The sequence below is a fragment of the Quercus lobata genome, chromosome 12, assembly GCF_001633185.2.
Source record: "Quercus lobata isolate SW786 chromosome 12, ValleyOak3.0 Primary Assembly, whole genome shotgun sequence".
Lineage (NCBI taxonomy): Eukaryota > Viridiplantae > Streptophyta > Magnoliopsida > Fagales > Fagaceae > Quercus > Quercus lobata.
This window is the reverse complement of record NC_044915.1, coordinates 8,335,035-8,360,117: the sequence shown is the minus strand read 5'-3', so window position 1 is coordinate 8,360,117 and position 25,083 is coordinate 8,335,035. Positions and strand designations below refer to the sequence as shown.

Here is a 25,083-nt window from a genome sequence, read left to right as displayed (position 1 = left end):
TTTGCAAATAAGTGAAAAAAAAAATTTCAAATCAAATTATTTTAATGATATCTTCATTGTAATAGATAATTACTTTATATTCGTCATTGCAATAAATTATAAAATGGTTGATATCTGGTTATTGCAATAATATCTTATTGTAGTTTTGTGTTTGCCATTACAATAGATTTTAAAAGAATTTATATTAAATTATTATTGCAATAAGCTATTAGTTCAAAAATTTTGTTGCAATAAGCTACCATTTCAGAATTTTTGTTGCAATAGATTGGAAAAATAATTTGTATCAATTAATTGCAATGATTTTCAAGGCAAACAAGTTTTTAATCGTTGTGTATTTGTTTCGTGTTTTTGGGTTTTATGTTTAGTTAGTACACCATTTTGCATAAGTAAGTGGGTTTTGGCATTTCTTGGATAAAAACTGACAATTGCATATTAACTGAATGTTGAGGTGGCTAGTTGTGATCTGTGCAACATTACTTTTACATGGTACATCGCTGACACGACTTTTATTGTACACCATTCACAAAGTGCAAGTCGTGTATTCGTTTCTTATTTTTCGCTTTTATGTTAAGTTAGTACACCATTTTGCATAAGTGAGTTTGGCATTACTTGGATAAAAAACTGATAATTGCATATTAACCGAATGGTTTCATTGGGTAAAGTGTAATGGAGAGGCTATTTGCATAGAGCAATGCTGGGGACACAAAAAAATTAGCAATTTTTTTTTAAAAATTTCCCGACTTGTTGAGGTGGCTAGTTGTGATTGGTGCAACATTACTTTCACTTGTTGAGGTGATTAGTTGTGATTGGTGCAACATTACTTTCACATGGGTACATCGCTGACACTACTTTTATTGTACACCATTCACAAAGTGCAATCTTGGAATCTCAGGATTTGTGAAAATGTAAATTTTTTTTGTGTCAAAAGACTTATTGACATTCTTGTCACAAGGGTATTATAAAGAACAAAATTTTAACATGCTATTTCATATAATAGTTACATATTTCCATGTGTAACTATATATTGATTATTAATATTATATTTGGGTTGGTTTAATGTCTTTGTTTATGTATTATTGGTTGTCATCAGGCCCTGAAGTTAGGAGTGGGGACCTGCCCCAACCAATCATGTTGACAAGTGGGCAAGAATTCACTTTTACGATTAGGAGAGGGGGTGGCTCAGCGGATTGTGTCAGCGTGAACTATGATGATTTTGTTAACGATGTAGAAGAGAATGACATGCTTCTTGTTGATGGTATGCTATACTTGTCCTTTCTATTAAACAAGGATGTTTTTATCATCTAGACCATGGTCATTGATTAAAGGATCACTTAGAGGAGAGAATATCATTCATGCTCAAATTTCTATCATTTTTTTTTCCAAATACTAGGATGTCATATATTTTAATATTTACTAAAGGATATTAATTGAATTTTTTTTTTTCACTACAGGATGAGGTTAAAAAAATCCTTGCCTGTAAGTCTTGCCAGATTCACAACCCTTTTATTTGATACATACATAGATTTTTGTTAATTTTTTTCTGAGAAGGTTTATTTAAATTTTGTATCAATAACTACAGACCAAAATATGTTGTACACACACAAATACACATGCATCTTTACACACACATTTGAGTGGTATCCGTATGTTCTGTCACTTACCAAATTTTCTGAGTACTGAGATCAGACTACTGTATGTGTGCATGCCTGTGAATATCACTGTGAAAGTTATGTTATATTCCCAAATATGAATTCCATATGCTTTTAGAAATGTTAATTTTATTAGAAAACAGAGAAAGAAGAATCTGAAATTGATAAATTTCTGTATATTGAAATTGAATGAAATAATTGTTACAGTGATCTATTTATATACACGGGTAAAGAGAACTAACTAACCAATTACCCTCCAAAACTAACTAATAGAACTAACAGCCCTATCACGTGCTGATTACATGCCAAGTATTAAAACTATATACAACAATACAAAGCTACATGTCGTATAGAACAAAACAAACCTACAAACTCTGCTCATTGTCGTTTATCCTTTCTATTCTTCTTTGTAGCAACTTGACACTTTGCAACTGATCTTGATTTGCTTTCTTTACACTCCCCCTCAAGAGGAAGTGGGGAATGCACATTCAACACATTCATCTTGGATAACAGATTGTGAAACTGATGTGCACTAAGTGCCTTTGTTAGCATATCAGCAAGCTGTGATTGAGTCCTAATGTGCAGCAACCTTATTACACCTTGAACCATTTTGTCCCTCACAACATGGCAGTCAATCTCTATGTGTTTGTACGCTCGTGGAACACTGGATTGGCTGCAATGTGGAGAGCAGACTGACTATCACTGAATAGTAAAGCAGCCTTAGAGTGATCAACTTGTATATCTCTTAGTAAACTAAGAATCCACACAATCTCACACACTGATACTGCCATAGAACGATACTCAGCCTCTGCAGATGACCTGCTTACTGTGTTCTGTTTCTTTGACTTCCAAGAAACTAATGAATCTCCCAAGAACATGCAGTAACCAGTCACTGACCTTCTCGTATCAGGGCAAGTAGCCCAATCTGAATCAGCAAAGCCTTTAAGATGCAATTCAGATGCACTTGAGAGGAATAACCCTTGTCCTGGACTACTTTTGAGGTATTGCAACACCCTATTTGCTGCAGCCTGATGTGGTTTCCTAGGCTTTGACATAAATTGACTCAATTTATTGACAGCAAAGGTTATATCAGGTCTTGTGATTGTAAGATACAAGAGCCTGCCCACCAATCTTCTATAAGAGCTTGGATTTGTCAACAATTCACCTTGGTACTTACTTAACTTCAAATTGTGTTCCATGGGGGTTTTGGCTGGTTTACAACCCAGCAAACCTGCATCATTTATCAATTCCAAAGTATATTTTCTTTGACACAAATGGATGCCTTTCTGTGATCTAGGTATCTCAAGCCCAAGGAAAAACTTCAAATCTCCAAGGTCTTTTAGTTTAAACTGCTGATCTAGAAGAATCTTCAGTTCTGCCACAGACTTAGGATTATCACTTGCAATCAAAATGTCATTTACATACACCAATAAAGCAATGAAAGACCCTGGTGTTTTCTTGGTGAACAAAGAATAATCTACCTTAGATTGTCTGAACCCCAACCTTAACAAAGCAGCAGAAAACTTTGCAAACCATTGTCGTGAAGCTTGCTTAAGGCCATAGAGAGACTTTTGTAATTTGCAAACTACCTCCCCCTTGCTGTGGAAGCCAGGTGGTAAAGTCATAAACACTTCCTCATGCAAGTCACCATGCAAGAAAGCATTATTGACATCAAGTTGGGAAAGAGACCACCCTTTCACAGCAGCAACAGCCAACAAACATTTCACAGAGACAAGCTTTGCAACAGGAGAAAAAGTTTCTATATAATCAAGTCCCTCCTTTTGAGTATAACCCTTGGCAACCAACCTAGCCTTGAACCTCTCCACAGTACCATCAGCTTTATACTTCACCTTATACACCCATTTACAGCCTATGGCCCTTTTACCAGGGGGCAAAGGCTGAAGGGACCAAGTATTATTAGCCTCTAAGGCCTTAATCTCACTAGCCATAGCCTCCCTCCATTGAGGATCAAGAACAGCCTGATCATAATGATTTGGTTCAGCTATAGAAGAAATGGCATTGCAAAAATGTCTATGGTTGGAAGAAAGGTTAGCATAGGACAAATAGGAAGAAAGAGGATAGGGGGTACCTGAGGAAGAAGATGAAGTAGGTGGAGCTACAGTAGATACCTGATTGCAGTGATAAGCTTGTAAATAAGTTGGTTTAGAAGAAGTCCTAGTGGATTTCCTAATAGGAATTGACTCAACAACTGGCTCAGCATTAGATATAGCAGCAGGCATAGGTGCTGGCTCAACAATAGGCTCAGGAATAGACTCAATAGAGGGCTCAACAGACACAGGAGCTGAAGGAACATCAGAAGCTGAAGCTGATGTAGGCATGACAGGAGAAGAAGGATGACCAGAACCAAGAAAAGAACAAGGCTCAAAAAGGAAAGGGTTAGTGGTAGGAAGAGACTGAAATGGAACAGAAGGAGAAGAAGATTTAGAAAAGAAAGGAAAAGTAAACTCATGAAAAATGACATCTCTAGAGATGAAAATGTTTCTAGACTTTAAATCTAGAAGTTTATACCCTTTGATGTTATAAGGGTAACCAATAAAAACACATTCTCTAGCTCTAGGATCAAATTTGGGTCTATGGGCAGCAATGGTTGAAGCAAAACACAGACAACCAAAAGACCTAAGAGAAGAGTAAGATGGAGGTTTGTGATAGAGAAGCTCAAAGGGGGTTTTATTATGTAAAACAGAAGATGGAAGCCTATTGATTAAGAAAACTGCAGTTAAAATGCATTCGCCCCAATATGATATAGGCAAATTAGACTGAATCTTAAAAGCTCTAGCAATTGAAAGTATATGTTGATGCTTTCTCTCCACAACAGAATTTTGTTGTGGAGTATAAGCACAACTCTTTTGATGCAAAATGCCATGAGCAGAAAAGAAATCATGCATATTAAATTCAGGGGCATTGTCTGATCTTATGATCTTGATACAAGCATTAAACTGAGTCTTAACCATTGCATGAAAAGAAATAAGGATTGGTCTGACATCAGATTTAGATTTCAGAAGAAATACCCAAGTAGAACGAGTGGCATCATCAACAATGGTTAAAAAATATCTATAACCATCATGAGTAGCAACATAATAGGGACCCTATACATCAATATGAATAAGATCAAAAGGAAACTTGGAAATTTCATTATGAGTAGGAAATGGCAATCTTTTCTGTTTAGCCAAGGGACAAACAGTACAAATGTCATCACAAGAGTGTGAAAAAGAATGTAAAGCATCTTTAATGGGTAACAATTTATTAAAAGAGGAATGGCCTAACCTAAAATGCCACAACTTTGACATATCAACAACAGAATTGACAATAGGAATAGATTTGATATGAGACAAAGATTGAGACAATGAAGGGTGCTTTGATGAAGAAGAACTCAGCTTTCTCTGCAACAAGTACAGGCCATGATGCATCTCACCCACTCCAATCGTCTTCCAGCAGGTAAGGTCCTGAATGAAACAGAATTGAGGTAGAAAAACAAGACAAAAGGGAAGTTGCTTTGTGAGTTGGCTGACAGACAAAAGGTTAAAAGTAAAACTAGGAACACAAAGAACATTGTGAAGAGTAAAGTGGGCAGAAAGTTGTACTGTACCAACATGTGTGACAATAGCAGACTCATTATTTGGCAAGTTAACAACACATTGAGAGATAGAAGTAAATGTGGTCAACATGGAAACTGAACAAACTATATGATCAGAGGCCCCAGTGTCAATGACCCAAACATGATTCTCAAAAGCTGTCCTATTTATGACTTTTGCAGAAAAAATTGAATGTCTAGAATCAAACACATCATAAGGCAAAATGTCAATACCTGACAGAGGTGTGGTGGCATGAGAAGCAAAGGAAACACTATTAGCCATAGCAAGAGAATTCTGAGAATCTTGAGATGAAGCTCCAATCATAGCAAGGATTTTCTGATATTGATCTGAAGTGAAAGGAAATTGAGTCTGTGGTTGTGCATGAAGAAAAGAATCTTGAGAATCAATGTGAGCAGACACTTGATTAACCAAGGAAGCTTTGCCTTTGGCTTTGTAACCAGGAGGATAGCCGTGGAGTTTGTAACATTTCTCCACAGTATGACCTTGCAAACCACAATGACTACAGGTAGGCCTTTCCTTACCTTTACCCTTGTAGTTCTTGGGACCAAAACTAGTACCCTTAGCTGCAAGAGCAGTAGACTCCACAAAAGGACCACCATTGTTGCCCTGCCCAACTGATCTTTGCTTCTCATCTTGAATCAATAAAGAGAACACTTTCTCAACAGATGGAATAGGGTCCATCAACAAAATTTTCCCTCGAACGTGAGAGAAAGAATCATTGAGACCCATCAAAAATTGCATAACAGCTTCTCTGTGATGAATCTTAGAAATCTTCTCATTCACATTACACACACATTTCTCACAAGAACAGGTAGGAATTGGTTCATAATTCTGTAATTCATCCCACAAAATTGAAAGATTGGTGAAATACTCAGTCACAGAGAGCTCACCTTGAGAAAAACTTGCTAAATCCTTCTGCAATTGATAGACCCTAGGTCCATTACCCTGGGAAAACATGTTCTGAAGCTTATTCCAAACTTCCTTAGCAGTTTTACGATACACCATGCTTGTGGCAATCCTAGGAGAAACACAATTGATGATCCAAGAAACCACAATATCATTGCATCGTGCCCAGCTTTGAACCAAGATAGGGACTTTCTCCATAGCTGAAGTCAAAGAAACTGATCCATCAATCAGCCATAATTTGCTCTTGGTCCTAAGAGCTCTCTCCATAGATCGTGCCCATGTAGGATAGTTCTCACCCCCAATCAATGGTTGTGAAACCAATACCACACCAGGATTCTCGGCATGATGGAGAAAGAAAGGATGCGATTCATCAATGGAGATGCTTGTAGAACCAGAGGAAGCCCTTGATAAAGCTTCAAGACTCTGATGAAGAAACCCTAACTTTTGAAGAAAAAAAAAATTGGGACGAAGAAATTAGGGGGAAGCAAGAAAAGGCTCAGAATTGAAGAAAACACGAAAACGTCTCAAAATCAAAACAATCTCTCAAGAAAATTTCTTTGAATCAAAGAGAAAAGGGGAAAATTTTCTCTAGAAAATTTTCTGATTTTGAGAGAAAAGAAAAGAGGAAGCTAGGAAATCAGTGAAACTGTGCTAGCTGCTCTGATACCATATTAGAAAACAGAGAAAGAAGAATCTGAAATTGATAAATTTCTGTATATTGAAATTGAATGAAATAATTGTTACAGTGATCTATTTATATACACGGGTAAAGAGAACTAACTAACTAATTACCCTCCAAAACTAACTAATAGAACTAACAGCCCTATCACGTGCTGATTACATGCCAAGTATTAAAACTATATACAACAATACAAAGCTACATGTCGTATAGAACAAAACAAACCTACAAACTCTGCTCATTGTCGTTTATCCTTTCTATTCTTCTTTGTAGCAACTTGACACTTTGCAACTGATCTTGATTTGCTTTCTTTACATTAATTATATTGTTGTGTGACAAAAAAATATCATTAACTACTGAATGGAATATGAGCCACCATGTACTATGTCTCTCACACTGTTGATAAACATGTAATTTGCTGATATCAGTCCAGTGGGCTCTGCTTTTAAAGATTTTTAAGAATTTGTGACCGAGAGCATTTGAATTGGGTAAAAAGAGGCCTATGTCGTATGCTGAGATTTCACACTTTGTTTAAGATTTTAGAACCCATAATACTTTTATAAGGGTTTATCAGCTTTAGTATTGTGAAGGGTTTCTGCCCATGGAATTCTCTTGAAGCACTTGAGATGAATTTTCATAACAAGTTCAAATTAGTACCTGTTTCCACCAGTTCAGACTCTTCAGAGCCTTCAAGAACCACAGATTTTAAGCTAACTGTATATTCTGTTGAGAGATGATTGTCTTTGGATTGCAAGTGTTATTAAAGAGGCAAGCTCTGTTCTCTGTATACCAGATCAGAATTAGGAATGATGTAACATTTCCTTTTATGCACTGCACGGCTGACTCTTGATCTATGCTATAGGTGGTATGATGTCGTTGATGGTGAAATCCAAGACAGAAGATTCAGTGAAATGTGTAGTCGTTGATGGAGGAGAGCTCAAGTCTAGGCATCACTTAAATGTTCGAGGAAAGAGTGCAACACTACCTTCCATCATTGGTTAGACCTTGAATCTTTATGCCCTCTGTACTATCCTACTGATTTGCCTTTTCCTCTCTCTCTCTCTCTTGGTGAGCAGTTACTGAAATTTTTTCATTTTCCAAATAGACATAAATGTTTATATTGGTTTGTTGCAGTGAAGGATTGGGATGATATCAGATTCGGAGAGGACAACAAAGTTGATTTTTATGCCGTCTCCTTTGTTAAAGATGCACAAGTAGTTCATGAATTGAAGAATTATCTGCAAAGTAAACATATAGAAAAAATACCTTAATTTAAAAAAGAAATTTGAACATGCTTGTTGGGCTTCCCTGGAGTACCAATTATAATATAATTTTTCCATTTTCTATGGCAGGCTGTGGTGCAGATATACATGTCATTGTCAAAATTGGAAGTGCAGACTCTATCCCAAATTTGCATTCCATTATCACAGCATCTGATGGGGTGATCTCCCTAATCCTTGCATTTTATCTTCTAGTTGCTGCCCCATTTGATGGACAGTTATCATGTAGACCTAGAATTCCACCAGTTTTCTTTAATATTGATCTAAATCTGGCTTCTTACTTATCAATAAAAAAATAAAAAATCTGGATTCTTGCTTGTCTTGTGTACTACCTGGCACCTGCTTCAAGTAACACATGCTTTTCCTATTCCAGGCAATGGTTGCAAGAGAAGACCTTGGTGCAGAGCTCCCTATTGAGGAGGTTCCACTTCTGCAGGTATTTTACTTTTAAGTTTTAATAGAATAGCAACAAAAGGGATGTCATTGCCTGTTTTGGTGGCCTTTTATAGGAACTTTTAAGAGGTCAAGTTGAGTTACTCTGACATTCAGAACATTTCAATATGAAATGCAGGAAGAGATAATCAAGATCTGCCGTAGCATGGGGAAGGCTGTTATTGTGGCAACAAATATGCTGGAAAGCATGATTGTACACCCAACAACAACCAGAGCGGAGGTATCAGACATTGCCATTGTTGTCCGAGAGGGTGCTGATGCAGTAATGCTTCCTGGTGAAACTGCTCATGGAAAGTAAGCTACTTCTTTTTGACTTTGTAGTCTGTTACTTCGGATTTTTTTTGGATAAGTAATTAATTTAATTAAAAACAGAGAAAGTGGTACCCAATTACACTAGCTGTATACAGTTAGACACTAGTCTGTTACTTTGGATGTGATTGGAGATTATTTTTTTTGAGTGTAAGCATCATGCACAATGAGAAGTATTTACTTACTTCTGATCAATCCTTGGTGGGTACGGAGAGATTTGATGTCCCTGGAAAAATACCTAAGATTGAATGGTTTGGTTCCTTGCTGTCAAATTTTGTTCACTGCAGATTTGTGTTTCAGTGGTGTTGCTCAGGTTGCAATAGAGCAAGTAAAATCCATATTGCTTACCAGCCACTATGGGCTTAAATAATATGGATTATTTATGTGTAAACTTTTACACCTTAATGCACTCAAATGACATGATTTCACTGCCATGCAGGTTCCCTTTGAAAGCTGTGAAAGTCATGCACACAGTTGCATTACGGACTGAGGCTACAATATCAGGCGGTGAAATGCCAGCTAATCTTGGTCAAGCTTTCAAGGTTATTTTATGCAAATTTCATATGTTTTGATGTTTCATGGAGTCTCTATCTGCACCACCTCCCCCCCTCCGAAAAAAAACCTATTTGATTTTTAACACTGAATACTGACTAGAAGTTTTTTGTTGTGTGTAGAATCATATGAGCGAAATGTTTTCTTACCATGCAACCATGATGTCTAACACTCTTGGAACCTCAATTGTTGTCTTCACCAGAACTGGTTTCAGGGCTACTCTACTGAGCCACTATCGGCCTTCTGGCACTATTTTTGCTTTTACAAATGAGTGAGTTTCTTCTATCCTTAAGTCCCAAAACTGTTACACAATGAGGATACTGTTTACATTGGAGGTTATGATACAGTATTGCATATTGGACCTCATCATGCTGCAGGCATATTTTCTGTCTCTATTATATTTTTCTTTAGGCATTAGTTTACTCTTGACAAACTCTTAGCTGGTCATTGTGATGCAAACTATGGCATAATAAATGTCCTATCTTGTCTTAGTTGACTGTATGGCTGAAAATATAGAACTGCTAAGTTCGTTAGTGTCTGGATTAATTACTGAAATCCAAAATTAACCTGGAGCTGGGAAAATCAAATTATTTTCCTGAGATCAGCTACTTTTGAGAGTTTATTTCTATTAATTGACATTTTGTTTAAATATCGTTGAGTCAGAAGTTCATGAATGAGGTCTATTGTCTGCTTGATGAGTTAATTGAGAGTTCGGAGAAAAGCCAAGGAATGTAAATCTAATAATGTGGCTGATCACATAACTTTGATGGCCATGCAGGAAGACTATTCAACAGAGGTTGGCAGTGTATCAAGGAGTCTGTCCTATCTACAGCAATTCTCGGAAGATGCTGAAGAGACATTTTCAAATGCCTTAGCTTTATTACGGGTAAAGGTTTTCACAAGTGAATTCACTTGCATCATTTGACTTGGCCAGTAATGAAGATGTTCTGGTCTGCTCAAATTTAGCTAACAAAGATCAGCATTAAATAATACAATAGAATTATAAGTTCAAACTTCAATGTGTTTCTCTTTGAAACCCAAACATAGATGGGTTGTGGTGCATCTGGCTTTCAGGGTCAGAACTTCAACCTGGGAACAATCCATATTTAGATAGGATATATATATATATATATATATATATATATATATAATAACCTTTGAGTTTGGCTTGCATCAAATGCTCCTGTGCACTGGACGCAACATGTGTCCTAAATGGCCATGTGTTGGTCGTGTATCTTGTCTTGTGCATAGGAGCATTGGATGGAAGCCTTACCCCAATAACCTTCAACGTGGGCCCAATATCTCTTGCCCTGTGACATTTGTGCTTTTGCTTTTCCATGTATCTTACATGGTATACTTTATGACTGACCATGCTGTCCATTTAGACTGATGAATGACATTTCAATTTAGAGGGTATATCTCTATAAAAGACAACTGGAGATTTGGCACTCCCAACCTTAAGTGGACTATCCTTACGCAATCTTTATAGTTTTCTTGGAAATCAGAGCTTGTTGAATTGTGTAAGCCCATAAGGTGATGAATAGATGCTATCCATAATTCAACCAGTGTTCTTGCCATAGAGTGCTAGATTTCACTGACAGCTAGATTTTCTGAATCCGAAAATTCAAATTATATAGGTTTCATATGATCACATCTTCATCATTGTAATATACTTTTTTTGGTTTTCATGTACAGAAGCAAGGGATGGTGAAGGAAGGAGAAGAGGTAGCACTTCTCCAGAGTGGAAGACAACCCATCTGGCGGTTCCAATCTACCCACAATATCCAGGTTCGGAAAGCGTAGATGCCTGTGATTATTTTGAACTGTTAGGGCACTCGAATCTGTTCTGGGGTTTCCCTCTGATGGATAGACGTGAATTTTGCTTGCATTATTATTTATGTGTATTTCATGGTTCCACTTGCTTCTCTTTGGTGCTTTGTTCTGTTTTGTTTTTGGTAGAATACTGCTTTTTAAATTTCCTGATATATGTTCAGAAATCTATAGAGCTTGTCGTTTTATCTTGTTAAACACCAACACAGTACTTAACACAATTTGGTCATCCAAAATATTAATCACAATACAATCACTATAGAAACCAGACGATATAAAATTCGATCACTAATGTCAACCAATCATGCAATGGCATAAAAACCAGATTGTTTTTAATAAACTAATATTTAATATATATTTTCTTGAATTTTCATTTTGTTCTGGTTCAAATAAAGAATATTATCTCTAACTTATTTTCAAGGGAAAAAAAAAAAACAATATAGAGTATATTCTCCATTTCCATGTACACACTATATGGCAAGTAAAGTATATTCTCCATGTCCATGTGCATACTATAAGGCATCCAATATCCACTATGATTATAATAATGTTTCAAGTTTTCATACGGGCATGTATCAAACTGAAGGAAATATCCAACCACATCCACATCTTTGATTCTTTGTGCTTGTTTTCCAGAAAAACTAAAAGGTATAGATGAAATCACAACACCGTGACTGAAAAAATAGTCCAAGCCAAGAAAGTCAAGCTCAACATTCAAATTTATGTATAGAATCATGCCAAATAATTAATCCGTACTAGCTTAAATCCCAATTTATTTTTTTTTTTCCCTTCATGGCTATCTGACCACATCCACATCTATAGTGTAATACAAGTCAATGTTATGAATATCGTTTTGGACTCTGTTTCGGTTTGTCTAGTGGAATAAAGTATTTCTGTGCCGGCCGATTTTGGTGTACCGTTTTAAAGTGTTTTGGGGTTCCTAAAAAATAATTTATATGTATTCTAGTACAACATAAAATTGTCAATTCAAATAAATAGATAACTAAATATCTTTTTTGGTTAAATAAATAACTAAATATCAAATGATACAAATCATTTAATCTTAACTCTTTAGTCTTAAACATCAATATAACATCAATTTAACATCACATAATAAGAAGATTTACAAGTCAATAACAAAATATCAAATAATACAAAACATTTAGTCTTAACTTTTAAGTCTTAAACCTCAATATAACATCAAACAGTAAAAAGATTTATAACAAGTCATTACTCATTACATAAGTCCATAAAAACTATCAGGAAATGGACATTAAGGAGCTGCACTTAAGTGCACAACTCTTCCTGACTGACTATATGCCTTTAGGTACCTAGCAAGATCATCCCAATGAAGTGTTGAGCCAAGCTCTATGTCAAAATCTATGCCATCTAATATTGCATTACCTAGTGGACGTGAAGGTGACTGTCCATCCAAGAAATTGTTCCATACATAATCAGCTACATTTTTGGCATCCATTGAAGAAGCTAGAGAGTAGCTTCCAATGTCACCTCCAATTGAGAGTATCACCTTAATTCCTCGGCTTTAGCAATATCTTATGCAAGGGCTGACCATGGTGCACCCATTGGAAGCTGGGTTACAATGACCTGCAAGGCTGATTTCTGGGGTTCGACCATTGCCAAAATGGTTCAGAAAAGATATGATTACATGGGAATATTTTCCAGTGGCACATGTTTCAGTTAGAGTTCCTTCATAGCCACTCCCAGTAAACGGCAATGCCACCAGCTTGAGAGGTTCTGATGAAAAGACTACGATGGGGAGAGGAAGGAGTAGAGCTGTAGGTAGAGGAATTTTAGCCATTTCATTTTGCTAGTTATCAATATGGCAATGTCTTTGGTTTTTGTTGCTGCCATGCTATGGGGGGTTGCTCCCTTTTATAGGATTCAGGAATCAGGATATACGCACCTCATTTTTAAAATTTGACAACGACATGTTTTGCTTCAAAATTTCAAAACATTTTACTTAATAATATATTATGCCTCTAATATTTTGGTAATTTGAAGTACATTTCATGTTAATTTGATGTGTGTTTACCATTTAATTCAATTTTTTGTAGTTTACTAAATGTTAAAATATAAAAAATTATAATTTTAAATATTTTTATGGATATGGTCTTTTATGTGGCAAGTGATCTCTTGGAAGCCAAGTTTTGACATCATATATAATCCTAATGCAAAATCTCTTTTTTTTTTTTTTGGGTGCAAAGTCCATATTATAAATTGTTTAGACACTAGCAACTTTGATATTCCAAAGAAGGTAGAGAGAAAGCTTGTGTATTGCCTTATGATTAGTTGTAAGTTTTTTCCTTGTTTGTTTGTTATTTGAATTTTTCTGTGAATTGCAAAGCAATTGATATCTTAGGACTACATGCAAACCATAGCTTTGTTGCCTTAGCTGTGAAATGAGTGTTAGTCACGCATCACATCCTATCATTTCTATAATATTACTGAAGCTAAATCGTTCGTTACATTATGGTAATTACAAATCTACTGTTACAGTAAACTGAGAAAGAGAAAGGGAGACAATTATTGCGGCTGCTGAAGAGAAGAGAAAGAAAGAAAATATGGAACAACTAGCTGAGAAGAGAAGTTGCTCTAAAAGACAGCAACTTTATTGTATTATATATACCAGAAATTTCAAATATGGTAGGAGAGAGTGCGTACCGTATGGTTAAAAAGACTTACAAGGAGATTTACTTGTGAGTTGTGGCAATGGAAGTAAGAGTGCGTTTGGATTGGGCGTTTTCGCCCAATCCTGCGTCTGCGTTTTTTTTTTTTTTTTTTTTTCACGCGTTTTGGGTTTGCGGCTACTGTTCACGCGTTTTGGGTTTGCGGCTTCTGTAAAGCTTTCATCAGTTCATGTCTCTCTTCTTTTTTACGTACACGTATATATCTGATGGTCCAACCATATTAACTTATTATCATTTTTATTAAGGTAAATTACAAATTACACCCCTAAAATTTGGATTTTATCCCCTGACATTTGGGGATATTTGGATTTTATATCCTCACGTTTTAAAATTTAGATTTTACCCCCTATATTTTAGGGGTGATTGGATTTTACTTTTTAAAGTTTGGGAGTGTCTGGATTTTATACCCTATTGTTTCAAAATTTAGGGGTGTAAAATCCAAACATTCCCTAACTTTAGGGGATAAATACAAAGTTTGAAATTTCAGGATGTAAAATCCAAACATACCAAATTTTAGGGGGTAAAATGCAAACACCCCCAAACTTTAGGGGTGCAATTTGTAATTTACCTTTTATATTATTATATTTTCTCCAAAAAGAAGATCTTTACAAAAAAATTATTGTACCAAATATTTTTGTTGAGCATATTAGAAGTGCCATCTACCCCACCTTCCCTCTCTATGAAATATCCTTTTTTTTTTATAAGAATTATTGAATATTGACTATAAAATTATTTTATGCAGCACTTTCAAATTTTATGTACAATTTTTAGATGTTGCACATTAAGTTGACCAAGTCTTTAGTAATGTCCCAATCTTTAGTAAGGATGATTCATTCCCTACCATGAGACATCTCAGAAAGCTCATGAACTGATAGTGTGATTAATTGAACTTGAGAGTTTGGGTTTATATTACTCTCTAGATCAATGAGTGCACCACCCGAATACTTCCATTAAAAATTAGGCCCTTCTGTGTTTTAAATGCTCTTGTATATATCATTTTTAAAATATTATTTAGAAACTCATATCATTCAAGTCATTCAAGAGTCAAAAGTATTTTTTAGAGATGCCTAGTTGATTCCAAAAGGTCATGAATTTCGTTCAACTTCTTAACAAGTTGTCTATCACTTCAACACATGTGCCACACCTGTTTTAGAGGAAAAGCAATCATCCTCTGTTACATAGGCTTTGGCAATGTTTAATTTTAATCCCCCAAGAAAACAACAATTTTAATATCAAATATCCAAATAAATAAATCCCTATAACATAAACATTATTCTCTTGGACTTCCCCTATAACCATCAATGAAATGGCTCATTTTTCTACACAAACCTTTCCTCCCAAAGCATCAATGAAGTGGAATTGATTGAAGTGGATTGAAATAAATTGAATGGATCAAAATAGACAAAATGGACTGAACTAGACCAAAATAGAGTGAATGGGCCAAATAGACCGAAAATGACCGAATTGGACCGAGGTGGACTGAAATGCTAAATTGATGTTGCTCAATAGGAGTGTACACAGGCAGCTCCACATAGAGTTTAGGATGGTCACTAGACCACCCTGACCTCGAAAAAAAAGTAATTATTATGTATAAATTTTATAATTTTATAATTTTTTTATCCTTAAAAAAATTTTGTGACCACCCTAATTTTTTTAGGTCCAACATAATTAAAATTTAGACAAAATTTGGCAACAAACTTAGTTGTAGACTAAGTCTACAACTTTATTTAATATTTTTTTATTAGATATGAATTTTGACAAATCCACCATTTAATTACATTTTCTTCTTATATCCTCCATAATTACAAAATTTTAAAAAGATTAAACATTAATAACTATGTCATCAATCAAATATTTAAATTTTGAGTTTTTGTAATCTAAAATTATACATAAAAAATAAGTTTATGGATCGAACAGTAAATAATATCCAATTAGTATAAAATTTGACGTGTTTTAAAAACATAAAGAACATGCAATCCAATAGTTAGATTTTCAAAATATGTTGCAATGTTTAATTTGTTTAATGCGAGTTGTAGCATTAGGCTACAACTAAGTTTGTCCTTATACTTTGGTTCCCTTAACAATATATTACGTCCTTACAAACAAAAAGAAAAAGTTCAAGAAAAATTTTATTTGATTAAAATTTTGAAAGAGATGTAGTTTGCAATATTAATAATAAGACTATCATGTAACGATTTCAAAATAAGAAAATTTATAGAAGGAAATTGTAAGACTTTATGTGTTTGTCTGTGTGTATCTTTTATTTTTGTTGCCAATATATGAAATTTTTTTATTTATTTGATTTTGTATAATTTAAGTTTCTTAATAACCACTCTCAAAAAACAAGTTAGTAACAATAAACACCACACTTCAGTTTTTAGATATTTATAAATTATATTTTTTAAGTAAATGTCTTATAATATAGGAGTATCAAAATTGAATTAATGTCTTATTATATAGATCATATTGTGCATAATACGGCAATACTAATATTGTCCTTCATTGTTCGTATAGACCCTTTAAACAGATTTTTTAACCTAATTTATTAACCAAGTGATTACTTAGACTAATTTTTAGATCTAGGTTAGACTAATTTTTAGATCTAGGTTAAACACAAATAAATCATATCATGCAAAGATGTGGAAAAGTAAATAACATCACGATATGATGACCTAGAAAAACTGATGAAACGAACTATTTCAAGGTAAAAACCTAGGGAGAATTTGACCTAACTATTTCCAAGGTAAACAAATCCACTATAAGAGAATTGAAGTTTTTACAATCATATTTAACCCTAAATCTATTGCTACCTCTAGTAGTAACTTACTGACACAACCACATGCAAGTTCTAAATTCACGGACTCCTTTTCTTCTTGGATTTACACCAACACAAGCCACCTTGCTTGTGACTTTGAGATCCCACTCAAAGGTTTCAGATCACCTTCAGTAATGATTTTGATGCAACAACTGTGTTCTACCAATGCTTGATTGTAGTTTTGGCTCCAGTAGATTCTTGTGTAATTAGAAGGTATAAAACCTCTTAGATCTCATAAAGAGTAACACACAAGTCTTTTTAGTAGTTTCAAAACTTGGCTAGGGTTTCCCTTTTATATGTGGAGAAGTTTAGACGAAACCCTAAACATTTTTGCGAGCTTGGGCCTGTTTAAAATTCTGTAGAAAAAAGCTGGACTTGCGATTTTCGATTGGTCGAGCAAGGTAAAACCATACTTCCTCTTCTACAATCAGCTGGACTTGAACCTTGAAACAACCACTTTTAAGCATTGCCTAAAAACCTAAACTGGACTTCTTTTGTTCTCGATTTGCCAACACAATACAAATATGATTCTAAATATTTAAATCTAAATCTTTAGAACCTAACAATCCTTAATAGTTAAACTACACACGCTTTGTCAAACCATGTATTTCATAGCATGATCGATCCCTCCATAGTTAGCAGAACCTAAACCTTTAGTTCATCTGGCAGAATTTATCCATGCCAGTACCATCAAGAGAAGCAGCTTGCAGGAATCCCCAAAAATGGCTACTTATCTTGGATGAAATTAGTGTCCATTGGTTTCAAGACCTTAAAAGATTTGCAGCATTGTTCCTATAACGAATTATTTGTTGTAGATTGCACCTAAACATAATCAAAGAAATACTTTTTATGGCACTACCTAGTGGAGCCGCAGAAATGAAGACCTTTCTTTTGGATCTACAACTATGAAATAAGAAAACAAATTAAGATTTGAATTAGTACAAAAGGTTGCAAACGTCTGTGAATATGTCACAATTTTGAAAGGTTAAACATTTTGCCCCCCGATTGTTACTTACACCAAAGAAACCTTCCACCCCAAACCAACCAAAATTAAAAAAACAGAAAGTAAAAAGGAAGCTTCCAAGTTGCCAATATCCTAACCTTATTACGTGAGGCTACAACTACCACTTCAAATAAAATAATATTGTCCCTTAAAATATGGACTTAGTCGTTGTTCCCATTGCACAAAAATACATTGACTTTGGGCAAAAAAAAAAAAAAAAAAAAAAAAACAAAAAACAAAAAACAAAAACAAAACATAAGAAAGAGAACACAATCATCATTATAATTGTTAAAGATATATTAGTCCATCATCAAAGCGAGCTCAAATTAGTGCACTAGAATGCTCAAAATTAATAAGGGTACTTGTGATGATAAACCCTTCTCTAACAAATAAGTACATACATATATATATCTAAAAGTCGAAAAAGCAAACAAAAGCAGTAACCAGCACTTTCCATGAAAAACACTATTCATAAAAAAGAAAAAGATAAAAACACATAAATATACGAACCCTACCAACAGTACATTAGCGTCAACAAGATTCAGAGGCATGCCATGAATGGTTAATGTGCAACGTCTCCATCAAGCCACGTGGCACCGTCACTGGTAAAGGACCACCCACACGACCCAGAAGAAATCATGAGCTCTGGCAATTCAATCTCGGCCCAAAAATCATCGGCATTCGAATTAACAACGTGGCTCCTCTTATTCTTAATGTTCTTCTTCCTAGTTATCTCCGAAGCGACCATGTGCGCTGCTTTGGCTGCTGCTGCCTGAAAAATATAAGTTATTATAATTTATTATTGTTGATGCAATAATTTATCACTTTTAAGTTATTATTGTATTGGTTTTTCAAAAAAAAAAAAAAAAGTTACTATTGCAACAATTTTAACTTGTAGATGAGATATTTTGTTTTTTTAAGTACTTGATAAAATAAACTTATTTTGGTGTAGTGAAAAAAAAAAACTAGGAATATATATTAATTATTTCTGGAGTAATTTAAGGTTTGTTATTATAGATTTTCCAGTTGCTAACCTGTGCGATGCACAGGACAGTTTTTAAAAAACATATATATTTACTTTGCTTAAAGAAATAATCACCTGAAACAAATAAGATTTCACCACTACTTACTATGGCTCAAAACATACTATGTAAGTATAATTTTATTTGAAATGTAATCAAACATTAAAGGAAACTAAACAATTGTATATCAATTATTGCAAAATATCTAGATGAACAAAAAATATATAGTAAATGAATGCTTAGGCAAATATTCCATTTGATATTTTTTGTTTATTCATCTTTTGACTTATTTAAAAAATATATTCCTTATACTTTGTAATCTAGAATAGCAGATGATACTCATATTCTACATGAGCACAATATAAAGGAAGAAACTCATAACAAACTTTAGGGATAATAATTTAATGATTTAACTATTTTTAGAGATAATTTTATAACTAAATTCATACAAATAAGTTATAAACAATCCCTCTCTCAAAAACTTTAAAAACTACTATTCAAGCATAAGTAAATAAAGATACAACAACTACCAAAAGCTTTCACATAAATATTTTGAAGTCCCAAGGTCTTTATACACAAAGGCAAAACAAATCTCCAACGTACAACTTCTAATCTCCACTTGAAAATATTATCTGCAAAATAAGGGAATTCATATCTAAAAAATAATTCATTTAGAAGGAAATAAAAGAATCAATATAAATTTTTACTATTAATGGAGGCTTGCAATTAGTATGCACTTCCCTTCCTTTACCACTCATATGAAACAATGGGAAGAATACTTTACACAAATCCATGAACTGCTTATACTCAGGAGATAAAGCAATTATGAAAGATACCATTTATTTCAACACACACACACCCAAAAAAAAAAAAGGAAAAAATCATAATGTATCAAAAAGCAAGCAATATGGATGGCTTAGGGATGATGATCCAATATGTCTTGAAAATATTGAACATCAATGCAAGAACCTATATGTGACTTTCATTAAACGTTACATTTATCATGAATTCTATCCAACACATGCTAGAAACTTTTAATTCAAAAACTTTTCACAACTAAAGAAAATCAAATATGACTACAAATGATGTGAAAAAAAATTTAAAACTTTATTAGCAAAATATATTAAAAAATAAACATAGGCCAAACACAATAGAAACTGATAAGGAACTTCATTAGCACAACTTTCCCATCAAAGCACGAAAGCGTACGAAAATAAAGAAAATACTAAATGTACAAATTTTACAACAAAAGGCTTAGACAACTAACTTCAATGAACAATTGAAGGAGTGACATTTCATAACTTTGTACAAATGAGTCATTCTATCCACTACAATGACAACTTTAAATTCTAAAGCATCATCCAAGATGTTGGATTTGTGAATGTAGTATTATACAAAATATGAATGATTCTAATTCATGGCCAACTAAAAAGGCCTAATAGATGCGTCTAATGAGGGAAACATGAAAAGAAAAAACATCAACTCAAATTTTATTTGCCTTAGTCAAATGAATTTGATGTTGTTCTAGATAGAGAGACTTTCAAAGGATGTTACAAACCCCAAGAAATTGCACATTGGAGATGGTGAATTTAAAAAAAATAATGTATGAGATAGGTGGAACATTTTGAACAATGAATTTCATGATTTTATCTTCTCATATACTTGGTTCAGCCACAAAAATATTGCTTTACACGCATAGGAGGGGATGCAGTGTTTTAGCTTCATTGGTAAAGGAACAATGTTAGCACTGAAGCACCCAGATCTGGAAAGACAAATAAGACTCTAGTAGAAAAAGAATTTATTGGCACAATCACAATCCTTAAAAGAAGCAATATAGAAAGAGTTTCTCTATTCCTGTTCCAAAAAAGCAATCTTTAAGCTGCAGAGTCCCACTCCATGGTCAGAAACTCCGTGCATAAACCCACTATAGGATATAACTATCAAACTAATGGTTAAAAAAGCCTATCAAATTAATGATTAAATAGACACAAATGGAAACGCATATCATTAGTTAATATAAAGACATAATACATAAGCTAAGACATAGGTAGCAGGAACATTAAAAAATCTTATCAGATTAATATGAAATTGAAGTATTCTAAACATAATATACAAAGTTTGAGAAAAATGATTTGGCAATTTTTCTATCATTTGAATCTTAAGATTTTCTCCTATCTTAAAGCCAAAAACAGTTCCAATTATAAGATATCACATTAAGGAATCATGGATGAAAAGAAAAGATACCAAGTGTCAGATTAATTTGAAGATAACTATTATAAAAATAAGAACAAAAAAACAAAAAACAAAAGAGTCAGCAGTGAAGTTGGATAGAGAAAATTAAACATCTTAGACTTCTAAAATGATCAAGCAGAGGAGGCATCCAATTCATATTCATTTGTAGGCCCAAAATGTTCTAACTATAAATGAAGCAAGGTGAAGGTGACTGTTGCTACCATTTTGAAATAAAAAAAGGTAATAATTTCAGTTGCTCAAGTCTTTGCAAACAATTAAAAGTTATTGTTCTTGAGAGAGGGCCATAGATCATATTAGTTTTATGTTGATTTTAAAAGGGGAAGATGAAAGAAAAAAAAAATCAGAAAAATTCAAAGAAAAGACCCAATTTATCTTAATTAGATACAGATCCAACCACAATTCTTCCAGCATATAGTCTAAATGCATAAGTATAGAGAATCAGGACATTTTGGAAGTAGTTTAACATAGAGACAACTTTGAAATACAAAATAATTTCAACTTAAAAGACATAATGCTATGATGTTAACTGTTTTATTTGGTCATAACTGGCTGGGTAACAGCATTTACTATAGCATTTTGTGCTACATTAGGGCCAAGGCTAGTCCAATAATTTTCTTAACAGATTTGTGAAGGACATAATAGCTCACACTCATGATTCTTGTATTTGAATTCAGTCAACTGTTCAACTCAAAGTTTTGTTGATTTGGGTAAAAGTGACATAGAGTAATTAATAATATGTACAATTCCCCTACTACATAGCTAATTTGTCTTTAGTTGTGCATGCTTAAATATCTAAAGCATTTAAAGAATGTAGATGTCAGTGGTACTGAATCTTAACTTCCAAGGATTTGTTCACAAATGATGGAAATAATATACCTGAGCACTTATTATCTCTAACTAATGCATAAATCATTATGAAAATTGTAATTCTCATGCCTATAGTGGTTCTTTTTTAAGAGAACCATCTATAGCTCACAATATCAATGGAATAAGAATAACAAATTCTAAAAAAATATAAATTATGCAGTAAACAAAGAAGACACCAGATTACCAATCAAAGTGAGTATTGGCTTTGCAATGCCCCAATTTATACTAACTTCCCTTTGCCCTACTCTTCCTCATTTATCTGCCAACAATCTCTTCTTCTTTTTCTTTTTCTTTTTCTTTTTATATCAATTAACTCTTCTTTTTCTTTTTCTTTTTCTTTTTATATCAATTAACTCTTCTTTTTCTTTTTCTTTTTCTTTTTATATCAATTAACACATATCAGAACCAAAAAAAAAAAAAAAAACAACAACAACAACAACAACAACAACAAAAAAAAAAAATTGAACTTTATGTGATATCCCATAACATTAATAGTGAAACTAAAACAAATCCAAATATTTGATTAATAGTGAAACTAAAACAACCCAAATATTTAATTAGGCTGTAAAAAGGGGAAACTCAATACAGATCAAACCAAAAAAAATCCATCTTTGTTTCTCATAAAAGACCTTAAAACATAACAAATTTTTCCAACATACTCAAAATATGTCTTTATCTGCACATCACAAGGTCCAATTGTATCCTTATGGCCTGCAGAATCTTGATGAGTAATGCCTCCCTAAAATCCAAAAAACCCAATTTTAATTTCTTTACGATTAAACCTAATAATAATCAAGTAATTGAATAGCTTTGTGACAAAGTGTCCCTGTAACATGTATGTGATAGTCAAAAAACCTGTAAAACAGAATATATATCAGAATATACTCAAATTATCATACACAATGAGTCAAGATTAATAAACGCACATAATATCAAAAACAACAATGAGTGCAAAACCTCTATGTGGATGATCTAGAAATCCACCAAGAGGAATCACTGCAATCCATATCAATCAAAGGAAATTGAAATTTGAAAAAGATCAAAATGAAAAATTTTCATACATTAAAAATAGTCAAACATTAGAAGAATCCAAATTCTTCAAGTCAATCCTGAAAATCAAACTTTAAGGAGTGAGAGGAGTGAGGCCTTATTGAAACACCAACCAAACTTTAAGGAGTGAGAGGACTATGGTTGGAGAGGGAGTTGAGGGCAACCTTGGAGGTAGAATGCTCGACATGTTCGGTGGAATCAGAAATTTCAAAGTGAATGGGAGCAAAAGAAATAGAACCAGAAAAGAGTCGGGGTTTTTTTTTTCTTCAAAGATATCGTGTCGCTCACATGGTATTCATATAACTCTAACATTGAATTCTGCAAAATACAATTAGAATCTTCCAAGATTTTTCTCTATAAATGTTTGGCTGCTCCAACCTTATCATGTGAAGAATTGGAATAGAAGAAAAAAAATGGGAAGAATTGGAGTTTGATTTTCAAATTAAACTCAGATTTAAGTAATTAAGATTTGAAATTATATATCAACAAATAATACACATTGCTTTTGTACTGTTTTTGCAGAAAATAAATCGAACAATAAGGAGGAAAAAATGGAGTGAAACGGAACAAACAATATGGAGAATCACCTTCACCTTTGACTAACTTGAAAGCCCATCCTTCAAGACTTGTAGTGTCCAATCTTCTAAATCTTGGTTGCTTCAATAGATTTTCTTTTGAAATAGAGCAATGTGAGTATTATCGACAACTATAATAAAACACATTGTAGACAATCCATTAAATGATGAAAACGACATCAAACAGTGATATAGATGTGTATATTACAAATTAACAATTGAAACTGAATTTAACTCCAACTATCGAACGAAATTGGTTTATTAAATAGAGGAATAAACAAACTTTAATACAATCAATCATCCCACTAAAAATCTAGTGTAGTACTCTTAAATTTTACTGGTTTAAACAGATCATTGGTTTTTTTTTTTTTTGTGGTATTCAAAAAATAAATAAATTAATTAAAAAATTAAAATGAGACACACATGTTTAGCAATCTTGAACAACCATACTAACCAACCCAAACCTTCAAAACAAAAATAAAATCGCCACAAAATGCAAAATAGCAGTAGCCCCAACATAACATTCCACAGTCTAGCATATAAAAAACCGAAAGATTATATTACCCATTAAACTTGTTTACTGTTTCATAATGTACAAAACTAACTTATGTTTACAATGCCCGTATAATAAATTATAGAAAGGGAAAACCAATGTAAGATAAATACAACAAAAAATACCATACATCAAACCAAAACAAACCCAGAATCAAAACCAAATTAAAGAATCCCAAGAAAATAAAAATCCAATAAAAATTGCATTAAAAAAAATTCAATACCAGGATTTTAATGATTCTTCTTTGGTATAACTCTGACAACAAAGGAAGAAGAAGACATAGAAACTCTGTAAAAAACAAAAAATCAATTAAGAGGAAAGAGAAAGAGGAAAAGAAGCACACCACAAAGCAACAATCGGGTTTTCTGAAGAACGGCTCAGTCAGACTAATGGACGGGCTAGGAGGCGATCGTGGAGGCCACTTTCGCCTTCAACGGTGGCGATGTCAACAACCTTGGTTTAGATTAAGCCCGCTTCTTTATTGTTGTTAGATTCAGAGAAAGGTGAGAGATAAAGACTGATGGTGGTTCTCGGTTGTGGAGAGAAAATTGATAGTGAAGATGGGCAGAGAATCAGGTTTAGATTCAGAGAAAAGTGAGAGATAAAGACTGATGGTTGTTTTGGGTTGTGGAGAGAAAATTGACAGTAAAGATGGCAAAGAATCGGGTTTGAGAGAGGAGAAATTTTTTTTTATACTATTGGGTTTTAGGTATTATTGGGTTTTAGTGAAAAAAAAAAAAAAATTTGTTTTTTTTTAAAATAATGCTGATGTGAAAAATTGTGGTGCCAGCAGAGGTTTTGGTTTTATATATATAGATTATAGAATTTAAAAGAGAGATTTGTTGAAAAAAAAACTACATTAAGTATAAAAGCATTGATACATGATAGTGATACTTACAACTCTTTATATCCATGCATGCAGGGAATAGGGAGCACAAGGCTTGCCTCCTACATCCAAGCCAGTG

The 25,083-nt window shown here is 33.6% G+C and overlaps 1 protein-coding gene and 1 pseudogene across 1 annotated transcript; one reads left to right on the top strand and one right to left on the bottom strand.

The window, feature by feature from the left end:
• The first annotated feature begins 841 nt into the window (after positions 1-841).
• On the top strand, positions 842-11,441 carry LOC115972199 (plastidial pyruvate kinase 2-like). The gene is given in 11 exon segments (XM_031092405.1): positions 842-1,255; positions 7,711-7,845; positions 7,983-8,093; positions 8,201-8,289; positions 8,502-8,564; positions 8,700-8,875; positions 9,330-9,432; positions 9,565-9,713; positions 10,221-10,270; positions 10,273-10,328; positions 11,138-11,441. Coding segments are annotated over 11 exon segments (1,239 nt in total). The 5' UTR covers positions 842-1,056; the 3' UTR covers positions 11,246-11,441.
• A 1,068-nt stretch (positions 11,442-12,509) lies between these two features.
• On the bottom strand, positions 12,510-13,091 carry LOC115970178 (annotated as a pseudogene).
• Positions 13,092-25,083: the final 11,992 nt, after the last annotated feature.